This window comes from Phlebotomus papatasi, chromosome 2 (assembly GCF_024763615.1).
Source record: "Phlebotomus papatasi isolate M1 chromosome 2, Ppap_2.1, whole genome shotgun sequence".
NCBI lineage: Eukaryota > Metazoa > Arthropoda > Insecta > Diptera > Psychodidae > Phlebotomus > Phlebotomus papatasi.
In genome coordinates, this window is record NC_077223.1 from 45,617,123 (window position 1) to 45,630,510 (window position 13,388).

General features: G+C 33.3%; 1 protein-coding gene across 1 annotated transcript; it reads right to left on the reverse strand.

Annotated features, from left to right (window-relative positions):
- Positions 1–872: 872 nt before the first annotated feature.
- Positions 873–6,957, reverse strand: LOC129801277 (nucleolin). The gene is made up of 4 exons (XM_055846160.1): positions 6,793–6,957; positions 6,451–6,570; positions 5,918–6,364; positions 873–1,609 (listed from the first exon to the last, which is right to left on the reverse strand). The coding sequence occupies exons 2-4, from the start codon at positions 6,559–6,561 to the stop codon at positions 1,367–1,369; spliced, it is 801 nt and encodes a 266-aa protein (XP_055702135.1). The 5' UTR covers positions 6,562–6,570; positions 6,793–6,957; the 3' UTR covers positions 873–1,366.
- Between the last annotated feature and the right edge of the window lie 6,431 nt (positions 6,958–13,388).

Genomic DNA, 13,388 nt, shown 5'->3' on the forward strand with positions numbered 1-13,388 from the left:
ATTAGAACCGGAGTTATGGCCATTTTAAGAAATTTTTTTTGGACCCTTATAGCTCGGGTCAGGGGGGTCGGGGGACCTTAAGTTTGGTATTGATGGAAAGCTCTAAGGCCCAGCTATAACATACTAAAATTTGAGCCCGCTCGATGTCACAGGGGCGGAGCTATTGGGAAAACAAAAAAAGGGGGTCTTCAAAATGGCGGAAGGAGGGGTGGGGGGTGGGGGTTCAATGCACCAAGTTGCAATTTTCATGCGATATATAACCTTTGCCGAAAACCGCAAGTCGATATCTTTTTTAGTTTAGGAGCTATTAAACTCCAAAGAGCGACCGGCCGGCCGGCCGGGAACGTAACTTAGCCCCCCATATATTCGTGATCAGGAAGTGCTGAAACACATTTTGGCCAAGTTTGAGGTCGATCGGACGACATCAAATGTTGTTAGGATTATAGTAGGTGAGATTGTTAAGAATCTCACCTAATAGGAATGAGTTACCCCTTTGAGTTGGCCTAAGAATCTTACTTACAATGAAGTGATCTAGGTTTATCACTCGTTTTTTAAATAGGTGATCGTTAATTGGATTCGGTCACTTTGGGGTACAGCGAAATTAATATGGGGACTGACTCCTCCACTTTTCTCTTTTTTACTTTCCTAACATAAAAAAAAAACAAAGAATTCCACCTACCGTAAGGTTATCAAGGGCTTCTACTGGTATTAAGATTATTAGATATTTTTTGTAAAACAATTTTCTGCAAAAATGAGTAAAAAACGTTTGTTAAACTCTGGTTGACTTGTTCTACAAACAAAAGCAATGATATCTGTAAAAAAAATATTCAAGAGTTCAGCAAACAAATCCGGGTAACACAGACACGATGGCATTGTTCAGAAACGGTTTTATTCTTATCCATTTTGACGTACATTTGCAGTATTACACTGATAGCATTGTTAATTTCTTTCAATTACTATTTAATATTTGAATTTCATGACAAAAGGGGAAAAATATGGACAATCTTTGTTGGATTGGATGATTGTTGGATTTAAATGGAAGGTTCTACCTAATTAAAAAAAAAAACGAACTTCCTATTAAAGTTTTTTTTTTTTAAAAAGTAAACATCAATTGTCAAATTTGCATTCTTCAATATTTCTTTTACCTTCTTTTCTTTTTTTTTGGGATATATTTGTCAGAGGAATAAATGTTTAATCACATAATACAAATTATAGAAAATAAAAGAGTAGGAATATTTGGAAAAAAAGAAGGATTTTACCTGGAAAAAGAAGTTCTGGACCATCAAATGTGTCGCTTTTCTTAAGTGATTAAAAAGATGTGTGTGTGTGTTGAATGCTCTCTCGCATAAATTGAGGGAGGAATAGTTTAGCTCTCCTCTTCATCGGAGTTGTCCTCCTCGCCTTCTTCTTCGTCCTCGGAATTGTCACCCCCTTCGCCCTCTTCCTCATTTTCATCCTCGGACTCTGGCTTCTCATACGTCTTGGACTGTTCGATAAATTTGGCGAACTCCTCTTTGTCCACAATCGTCACAAGTCCATCTCCGCCGCTGGCTGATTTGGTCTTCACTTCGAAGTACTCATCCTTCCTCCTGTCCTCCCAGCATGAATACTGCAAATCACCAAAAATTAACCAAAAAAAATATATTATTCAGCTTCTGAAAGTGTCTCTTAAATGCATATCAATAGTTAAAAAAAAACGCAATTCTGGAACTCGTGACTTATACGGGCTTCAGACTTAAGGCTTAGCTATATGCCTTAACTGTTCTAATTTTTTTATCAATCACAACTTTTTGAAAAAAATTAACTTAGGATTAGATAATTAAAAATAAATGACCTATTAGGCTCTCAAAAAGTAAAAAAATTGCTCGCTATTTAGGATTTTGAGACCTTCAGGAACTGGGCTAAACCTCTAGTTTGAAGATCGCTTTAGACGCTAACCTCAAAAGTACTTTTGCATTATTTACAGTTTACCGGTTTACAACCGATTTATTGAACAGATTGAATCACTCAAAATATCGCCCAAAATAGCTTAGGAGTAATGTAATTGAATTTCGCACAAAAAATAGTTATCGGTTAAAAACCGGTTCAGAACTGATTGGAATCGGTTCAGGCTTGTCAGGAATTCCAAGACCTTTCCAACGACCCCAAATATGATACCATTCGGTTGAGAAATACGCTTTCTAGAGCCTTTTAAACTTTTGACCTTGAAAACCCGTAATTAGGAATGATTCAATGGGAATTTCGTATAAGGACGAAATGTCCACCTGGACAAACTTTAAGATATATCCAAAAACGAAAAAAAAAAAATGAAAAATATGGTTTTGTAGGGAAAGAGGGAAAAAGAGGGGCACGTTAATAGTCCCCGAAGTTCGAAGGTTCCAAATATCTATCTGTAACCGTTTGGGCTCTAGGCGTGGTAACGGCCGAACACACAGATCCAGACGGCCAAACAGTGTGACGTAAAAAATTCTAAGCTTCAGATTTTCAAAATTTTATAAAAATACGACTCTTACCAAAATCGAGGGATTATAGGGTAAGTGTGCCTAATTCCGGCCAGCTTGCAATTTTGGCCACCTTTTTTGTTCTTCGAATTTCCACGAACTTTTAGATTTTATGTACTCTAGAGATTATACAATGCAAAAGAATAATAAAAAATGTAGCTACGACAAACGAGATGACGTGAAAAAGACATTGAAAGAATTCCCGAAGGGCAAGAAACTATGAGAATGAAGGTGGCCGAAATAGGGTACCAAAGCTGTGTCTATATCTTTATTCATTTTAAAATGTATTAAGAAAGATTTTAGAGTAAATAAAGACGGTAAACTCTTTACAAGGTTCCAAGCAACACTCTTACAATGAAAGTAAAAAAAATCAAATTTGTATTTAAAATATTACATTTCAAACTTGAGACTTTGACGCTTGTATGCTACTATGCCGAAATTTGGCACACTTACCCTACTGCTCTCTCTGTGGAGTTCGAGCAGTAAAAAAACATTTGAAAATGTATAAGGTTATTTTTAGGATTTCTGAATCCTAATTCAGAAACGATAAGAAAGTGAAAGGTTTTAAAGGTTTTAAAGGGGTTCGTAATGGCCCCGGTCTCTCCGGCCCACCTTATACATCAGAAAAGTTTCATTTCCAATTTTTCGGTTTCAAAATTGGACTGAACTAAGTTTAATTTGGTGTGATGTTCAAAAGAAAAAGAAGAAGAGACTGAAAGAGTAGGATAGATATATGCAAAGCTTTTAAGAAAGGCATGTGAATTTTGACATGAATTTTTCCTGATCTAAGATGTAGATGCAAGACAAATTCAGGTTGCATAAGTTTTTTGCCAGAAATGTAATGGCATCTACAAATTAGAGGAATTTATGTCCATATTGAAGCATATTCCCTATGCTTGCGTAGAAAAAACTCTTTAATATGGACATAATTTTCTCTATTGTGTAAAGGTCATAAGAATAGTTTTTAAAAAGCAGACCAAAAAGAGCCATTAGGAAACGGCTCAACTTTGTTATGTATTTGTATACTGAAACCGTCTTTCATAGTCCTACTTTTAGTGTGTACAACTAGGCGAAGCTCCACAGAACGGCAGAAAGTATCAGATAAAAAAAGGTTTTGGAATTTAAAAGTCTCTTACACACTATGAGAAAATTCTGGCAAAAATAAATTTTAAACAGTATTTTTGAAGAAAATTTCTTAGGTATAAAGTAACTGCAGTGGGGATCCTCAGGTTAGCATAAAAAAAGTTTTCCGGCTAGTTTTGCTCCGGTATTCCTTTACAAAAGATATTTCCGATATAGAAAGGATCGGGCAGATTTGCGAGCAAATGAAATTTTTCCTTCTTAATTATAAATAATAATCTTCGAATCATAATATTTCAAAAATAGGAAGGAGGTTATTCCTCTGAATGAACCATTATTTACTATTGAATTCTAACCCCAGGCTAATTCCGTCCTCTAGGGAAATTCCGTAATATAACGTATGGAATGATAAATTCTTAAAAAATGTCAATAGGTGTTCCTTTCGCCCTTTGAGTCGGGTTTATAATTATTCCTTCTGATTTTACCACATAAAAAAATTTAAATTGATCATAATGACATTGTCATACTGTTACAGAATCCTCTTACTCGTCCCCCTTACAAAATTATTTATTTATAAGCCTTCTTGGGGAAACCGAAGCAGATTAGCCACGAATAGTATTTGATCCAAGTAGTTCCGGCTTCAGTGAAAACGGATTGAATGAATTTGTTATGAATTGCCTATTACTTATTGGGAGCTCATTTATAAAATAATTTTTCAAATTCCCCTAAATGTATGCATTTTTTCATGTGGTAAATTTATAAATAAAAAAGTTAAAATGGTATAAGTCAAAATACACATCTCTTTCTTTCTTAAATGTTTTGCAGATGTCTATCCTTCTCTTTCGTACTCTTCTTCTTTTGAACATCACACTATAAATAATTTAGTTCAGTCCAATTTTGAGTCACAAAGAGTAGGATAGACTTATTCAAACCTTTTGAGAAAGAAAGGGACACGAATTTTGATTTCATGAAATTTTACCGATCTAATAAGTGTGTGCCAGGGGCATGAACCGTTGGCGCCGAAAATTAGATAAAAAATTGGCGTTCACAAAGTTTTGCATACGTCACGGCGTATCCGTAAATTATTCCGAAGACCTTTCCTGTGGATATGCAATTTTTCTGTATTACTGCAGTGAATTCGCGGGATTTTTTTTCTGTCCCAAGAATTTCTTCGAAAGCGGAACTCCCTGTAGTGGGATGGTTTAGGGGAAAGTGCTCTCCCTTCGAACGTTCATGCCTTTGAATAATGTGAATTTCTTTTGTTTTTCCTAAGTGATTTACACAAAATTCTCACGGAATTATCAACAATTATTGATTAGCCAACTAATACTTGATAGAAATGTGTAAATCTCTTAGGAAAACTAAAAGAAAATTCACATTATTCGAAGGCATGAACGTTCGAAGGGAGAGTACTTTCCCTTATAGTTTATCTTAGAAGAAATATTTAAGAAATCTTTATTTATTTTAAATAAACATCTCCCTTATTTCTATTCAGTGAAATATTTATCAGCCTGATATATTCTTTTATAAATTAAACGCAATGAAATATCTCATTTGCTGTCTAATCTGCCCCGGTCTTCCCTAATATTATTTTTCCACAAATTTGATTTTGTTTTTTGAAGTAGAAATGGATTAAAAAATCTTATTCAAATTTTTAATATAATTTTTTCCCCAAAAATTCTCAAAGAATCTAGTAAAGATTTTAAAAATAAAACAAATAAGGAAAATCTTAGTAGTGAATCAAAAATTCTTGAAAACAAATTAGAATTTTCACCAAAATAAAAACATTAAGACCAAAAATTGTTAGAAAGAATTTATACGGGCAATAGTTGCCCCAGTTCCTCGATGGTTGTTTGAAGAGGACATTTGATATTTTGAAGCTATTTCCAGGTAATTATTCATCATGAAATAACTTTTATTAATTAGGAATAGCTCAAAACGCTGGGTGAGGAATTTTTTGGAAAATTCTTTTTCATACTACTGACTACCATGAAATCTAAGAATAAGTTTTCAAAGGAATTTCTTATAAAGTGCAAAAACAATTCTGAAAGATACTTCCTGCATAAATATAAATTAACCAATTAAAAAGAAGCATTCATTGGCCATCTTGGAAATGCTTATTTTCTATTGGTTGATATTTCACTTTTTTTACTTCAAAAAATTTTTTTTGGGAATTATTGGTAATTATTTCTGATAAAATATGAAACAAAAAACACTACGAAAATTTCTTATTTCAAAATAGAAAAGGCGGTTAGAGGAAAGAAAACTGTACAACATGCACCGCCATCTTGTGGCTAAAGAAAAAGTTTTGTTATCAATAGCTGTGAAAAACTTACCACAGTGGTTGGAGTGAAAACGTATTCGTTTGGGTCGGTTTTGTTCTGTTTGAAGCGCTGAAGGAGACTGGATCCGTCACGTTTCCACATGAAAAGGTTCTGTTGCTCATTGAGACCATTCTTGAGATCCATCTTCTTCACATAGAGCGTAAAGACGCCATTGGGATCGGCACCTTCCTTCTTTGCTGGGCGCTTCTTCTTTGTCCCATCCCCATTCTTCACCTCTTCTTCGGATTCCTCAGAATCACTGGGGAATTCCTCATCGGACTCATCCTCAATGTCATCATCGTCATCGCCATCATCATCGTCGGAGCTTTCCTTCTTTGCTTTCTTCCCCTTGGTGGCTTTTCCAGCCTTTGCAGCCGGTGCTTTGCGCTTTCCTGGTGTCGCCTTCTTCTGGGGCGCTACTTTACCAACCTTCTTCTTTCCTGCCGCAGCAGCAGCATCCTAGGGAAATGGTCAAAACACGTGGTTAAAGACAAAGCGTCACCTCCAAATTCTAATCACATTTTTTCCCCCCACAAAACACTTACACCATCTTTCTCCGGCTGCCAATCTTCCTCCGAATCATCAGCGTCCGACACCTCCTCCTCATAGTCTGACCCCTCAATTGTGGTTGTCTTCAATTCAGTACGATTCCTCATGTTGATCTCCTGTCTCAGAAAGATGCCAATGTGAGAAAACTGAACAAAATCAATGCCCAAAATTGCTCTTTCAACAGCGCAAAAACAACAAGAAAAATGCTCAAACGAGTCAACAATATGGACGCTTGGGAACAGGGTGCAAGAGGTTAGAACTCCCTTCCCCGAAAATTAACTTTTCCACATGTAATACCCCAAATCCAACTACAAAAGCCAACTTATGGCGTCACTTACGGTTCTTAGTGCTTCTGTAGATGCTCAAAATGATCCTATTCGGCTGGTTATTCTCTGAACACAGACTTTTCGCAAAGACTTTGTGGTATTTTTGCTGTAACGCGTCGGTACACAGGGCTACCCAAAAACTGTGGCTGCTCTATTAGTTGTCAAATTTCTCGGCGAAATACGACAAGTTTGAAATCGTCGAAAACTTGACGAAATAAATTTGATTTCAAATAAGTAAATAAATTATAACGGAAAATTAGTAAATTTACTAAAATTGTTAAAAGAATATAATAAAATATTAGAATTAATAAGAAGCATACACTCAGAAATAATCGTGGTTGATTTTTAGTGTTTAATAATGATTATGATTTTTGCTGTTGTTGAAAAATTTTTGCTGTTGTTGAAATGCGATTAAATTTTATTTTAATTAATTTTTAAATTTTCTTTAATTTTTTCAAGTTTTTTTTAGAGCATAATATATTTATTTTTAGTTAAATCTTGGGAATGGAACACGCAGATGTTGTCAGATCATTATTCTAATTCAGATTATAAACGCTTATTCTTAAAAGTCATAACGCACCACACATTTATATTTTTAGATAAGATTCCTAACATTTAAAATTTATTATCAACATAATTTTATTGTTTTTATATAATTAATCTTGCTTTAGGAATAACAAAATTTGAAAAAAAAACACAGAAAACACAAAATATTCCTATAGTTGAGGAAAAATTTGCCGATTACCCTTTTTTATCATAAACGAAGTTTCAATGACAAGAAAAAAACAAAGTTTTGAAAATTAATTTTCATTTTCAATAATAATTCCTAGTTCCCCGCGAAGTGTTTTTTTATATGTAGCTGTTTGAAGCCAACTCACAAATTGATTAGAAACTCAGCTTACACTTCTCAGAACAAGACCGCATTTAGACAGATATATAGTATATTTATCCCTTTTTACAAGGCTCAGAGTCTTACCTCAATTTTGACATATATCGTGTAACGGTCACGAATGCAGAAAAATTCCCATACGCATTTGTATGTGAAAGTAAGAAATTGGCTTCAACTTTGAAGGCCACTCGCTGGGGACTAGAAAAATTCATTTTCAATAATAAAATATTTAGAAGAAGGCCATATTTTGTTTTAAATGCAACTATGACAATATTATTCTTTTTTTTTAAATTAAAAGCGAAACAATGAATTCTACACAACATGTTCTCTATAATACACACAGGAAAATTTGGCTCTAATGGTGTCTACACACTGGGAGCGATTTTCGTCAAAAATTTCCTTTTTTAAAAATTTCTGACGTTTCTGCCTACAAGGATAGGGAAAATTTTCTTTAAGAAGGCATTTTTAAAGAAATTGCTTCTAGTGTGTAAAGGCTATATAAAGGCCAATAATGGGTAAAAATGTATGGGAGCTGGTCCAACTTTTCGCCAGAGACGGGACTAGGCCCATTTTGTAGATATTTGGTGTATAACTTAAAATTTACCGAGACACAAGTTAAAAAGGACTGTAAGTCCTTGGGAAATTAACGATATCCGTATGAAAATTCACAACTTTAAATTTATTACTCGGAAACGGCTTGACCGATCTTAACGAAATTCGGCTCAAAGTCGACATATGACTAAAGCTTTAAATAAATATTTTTAGATTTTCTATCTGACTGATCCATCTGGTAGCTCTCATACAAATTAATCATGTTTTAAAGACATCGAGTATTACAAGGTAACAAAACGAAAACTCTTTTGATGTAATGGGAAACCATCGGTATTTTCGGAGTCCTTGGTTTAACATATCTCCAGAAGAAACTTATATTTAGTCTATCATGCCAAGTTTTTTAAATAAAAGTAAGAGTTCTTAAGAAATGGATAGAATTATTTTATGAAATTTCCTTTCTCTCAATAACGGTATATCGTAATCATAAAAGTTGTTGGTGCCAAAGAACGATTTCTAAAGGAGATCTCAAGGAGCCTTTTCCTATAAAAAATCGTATGCCTATCTCCCCATTTTCCTTGTAATTATCCAGATTTTCCTTAAATTTCCTCGATTATCTTTTAATTCCATTAAAAGTGCTGCGTTCTTTTGTATGCTTTACAGAAATACCCTCTCTTAAAAAGGAGTTAGGATTGCTGAAGATCATACGGTTGAAAAGGTACCGATATCAAAAGAATTTTGACAAAAAGTTTTAAGTATAATGGCTTAATTAAAATATTTTTATACCATTAACTTAGGCTGCATTCTGCCATCTTTATAATTTTGTAACTGAGCAAGATCCAAGAAATTTGGTATTCTCACAGAAAAAATATAAAGTTCTGAAATATTAGTTCTCTCCAAATATTTTAGACCTTGTTATAAAGTCTCCAACAAAATTTTCAAATTACCATATTTTACATACAAGAATTTTTCAATTCATCCAAAAATTCTTTGACAGTTCCTTACATTTTCTTGTACGATCCAAGAAAAAATTAGAGGCCCTTTTAAATTTTGTAAAGTGAAATTTTTGTCAAGGTTGAATTGAATTAATTACCTTTAAAGATATTTTAATGCTTTTTTTTGTGAAAAATAACAAACCACTCTGTAAACACACAGTGTCAAATAATTCTGCAGATGATGCTGCACGACAAGTCCCCAAATTTTTTATATCTTTCGATTTTTGCTATAAAATTTCTTGGCGGCAGAATTGCTCAACCTTGGATTAACTCTAACAAGAATTCCAAATTCCCCAAAATCTTACAAAATTATAAAGATGGCAGAATAGCAGCCTTAATCTTCAAAGTATTTCAATAACGGTATCTTTTATTAATAACACTGTGCACCAATTTTAAACTTTTTTTTTGTCCCTGGGTTGTCATGCTATTTTTTCTATTGCTAGGGTTAAATGATTTACGAATACTTATCATTTTGAATTCATTTTGTTTTGTTGTTTAATTCGCCTGGGCCTGGAATCTAGGCAAAACCGTTTTTGCCGTTTTTTGATACTCTGGTGCCTATATCTCCGATTCTGCTGAACCGATTTATTTCTTAATATGGGAACATTGTTCTCCTTTAGATGCCCGATAATCCTATGGACAGATGGAGTTCCTACAACTGACACCAGGGGCGCTGTAGTCTCATATATGTCAGAAAAGATTGAAAAATCGAACTTTTTACCAAATTTAATAAAAAAAATATCTCGAAAACTAGCACTATCCCTAACAATCTCTTTTGTGAGTTTGATAGAGAACTTTATTAGCTACATTTTCATCTATGTACAACTTCTCACTCAGATTGATTGTTATGCCCAACGCACAATAACTTTTGTTTTATAAACATGTTTTTGACATTTCAATGAGAGTAAATGAAACAGAAATCTAGTTATCTCGTTTTCTCTCATAGGAAATTTCGAAAACTTATTTACAAACAAAAGTTATTGTGAGTTGGGCATTAACCTCGAAGTTGAGGTTCAAACGAAAATAGAGCACTTAGCCAATTAGAAAAAAAATATTTACTATTTCACACATTTTGACTTTTTGTTTTCAAATTAAAAAAAAAAACCAGGGTATTTGTTTAACTTTTCTATTAACAACTGTAGAAGTTTAATCACTACAGTTTTATAATGTGTGCTAAGATATAATACAAGTCAATAACTCAAACAATATCTTTAGTAACTATAGATTTCAGAATCACATTGACAATAAAATGCTCGCCGTAGCCTCACCGTATTTCGTTAATTTACGCATTTTGATTGCAATTCTTACGCAAATTCTCGATTACCTTATTACCCTATCTCATACTCGGTGGAACTAGATGAAAATAATACAAGAAAATTGAAGGATAAACGGTGAGCAAAAATAACTGTAAGAGAAATTAATCGTACAGTTTTTTCTCACCGTTTATCGTATTTTCGTTTTATTTCTTCAGTTTTCTTATAATATTTTCACCTAGTGCCACCGAGTATGAGATACGGGGTAATACGGTAATCGAGAATTTGCGTAAGAATTGCAATGAAAATACGTAAAGTAACGAAATACGGTGAGCATTTTACTGTCAATGTGATTCTGCCCTAAAAAAGAAATACGAAGCTGTTTAAAATTTTTATTGGAAATGTTTTCAATGAAAGATTAAAAAAACTTTAAAAAATCTTTTAAGTGTCCAAACTATTTTGTTTTGTCATTTATTGTACATTTCTAAAACAAGTATTTTTATTTTAGATGCCTATTTGTCCATCCATTCACAATTCATTCTATCATAGTATCTATCCAATATATTTATAGAATATATGAAAATCATAATATTGTTTATCGCAAAATTTCAGGACTAGACTTGCCAAAATTTTCAGCAAAATATTTTCTTTTAATTAACTGTTTAATATCCTAGTTTTTGTTTATGATGTTGAGGATGTTGAGAGTCAAACAAGTGCAATTTGTGCAATACTAGAGAATATAAATAAATTGTGACTGACAAAGTAGATTATTTTACATAAAATAAGAAGGAATATGGGGATGAAATTAATAATAATTCAACAGTTTTGTGTAAAACTATTTAAAAACATTTTAAATCCGCGTTCTAAAAACAATTAAAAATATTGCGATTGTTGGAAAATTATACAATATTTTATTGTCAATTTACATTAATATTCTATTGTCTAGCATATCCGGGAAAGGGTCATAATAAATGTATAAAAAGAATAAAGATATTAGGCATTCCTCTTAATCCCTGTATCGATTTTATGTCGAAACTCGCAGATTATGTGGCCAATTTAATGTCTGAAAATTCAATATAGATGAAAGTAACAAAGAAAGGGTCACTCCATGTCTCGTGCTCTTGATAGGAGATTAGGAATGTTTAAAATCTAACAGATATTGGAGTGTATCATGAAGCGGTCGTAGTGGTATTTCCCTGTTTGGTCCATCGGATGAAGATTTAACTGTGAGTACCAAGAGGGGTGGCCAGGAAGTGGTTGGAATGGATCACCAATAGAGGATAAAATGCGCGCCACAGGCGAGCACATACCAGCAGAGTGGCACAAATTAATTTTAGACTTTCCTTCTGCCCGGATGTGAAAGCTTGAAGCATGGCATAGCAGACGCACAAAAAAGGGGTTGAACGTAAACAGTAGAGTCACTACACTGTATCTTATCTGGATCGATGAAAAGGGATTATTCAATTGGTTTTTAATTGGCAGAAGGATGAGGTTATATAACGTGTCACTCGCTCCACAAGAAATTTCCGTCCTTGCACCTCTTCCCAAGCCCAAGATATGCCTTAGGGTAAGACGGAAACTAATTACAAGTATTTACACACACAAGGTATTTGTGGTTCACTAAAATTAATCATAATTTTCTCACCCACATTACCCTTTGTTAAAGAAGGTTAAGGGGTTGCGATAGAAGTTTGTTCAGAACGTATCAAGAATTTCAATTGAGCTCCGAGAGAAAATCATTTCCTTTCGCTGGTGCCAGGATTTCAATTGCATTAACAGCTTTGCGATTAACTCTATTAACCTTTTATAGAGAAATACAAGCAAAAGCAAATGAGAAAGCTTTTCTTATACCTAAAGTTTCATCAACATTTATCCAATTGCTTGAGAAATATTGAAAGTGAAACAACAGGAAAATGATTTTCATTTGATTTGAAATAAATATTATATGCTTTACTATAATAAAGTCGCTTTTTAATTGAAAAATAGTAAAATTTGTTTAAATAAAGATAAGAGACTTTTAGAAAACTGAAGCTCATTTTAAAACATTCTAAATGATCATAAAAAATTTAATTTGCTAAGAACACTTCACGAAATTCAATTAAGGGGTTACATGGGTCTCTCAGGCCAAAAAATAGGCCTTTTTTCTGATAATAATTTATTATGTCGAAAATATTTTAGAAATTCCAACTTTTGGTATATACAGTAGAGTCTCGTTATAGTCCATATTTGGTATCAGATTTGACACTTGGGTCGCACTATAGTCCATGTAATTTTTTAAAATTATCAATGATTTTTAGTATTGAAATTGCTCGACGGCTTCCACTTTCTTTGCGATTGTGGTACTTGTCCTTGCTCTCTTCATTCTGGATCACAATTATCACAACTATTTAATAAAGTTTGCCAAAAATATTAAAATAATTATGCATGTCGCATACTAATAAACATAACCTAACTTAAAATCAGTGTTTTGAAATCAACGCTCGATAAATTGTGGACTATAGAGCGATGGCCTATAGCGAGACTCTACTGTAAGGGAGTAACTTTAGAACAAAATTAAAAAAAAAATTGAAAATTCGACCGTTGGTATCTGATTTTCGGAACTATTCCTCAAAAAAACAGACCTTGCGGTAAGAAGGATTTCTCCCAGTAGGTTCATCTGAAATCAAAAAACCGAATATACTCTGTTAGAGGATTAGTTGGACCCCTGGATGAACGAAGGATTTTTGAATAAAACGAAATTTGGATTTTTGGCAAAAGTTTTTGTAAAAAGTATCAACTTTACCATATTTTTCAACACATTTTGTCTTGTAAAAATGGTTCTGATTAAAGGAAGTGCAAATCCTTCATTCAAACAGTAGATAATATTTCTCAAAACAAGTATGGAAAACTTCAGAAAGATCGGTTCAGTAGGCTCTGTGTAAT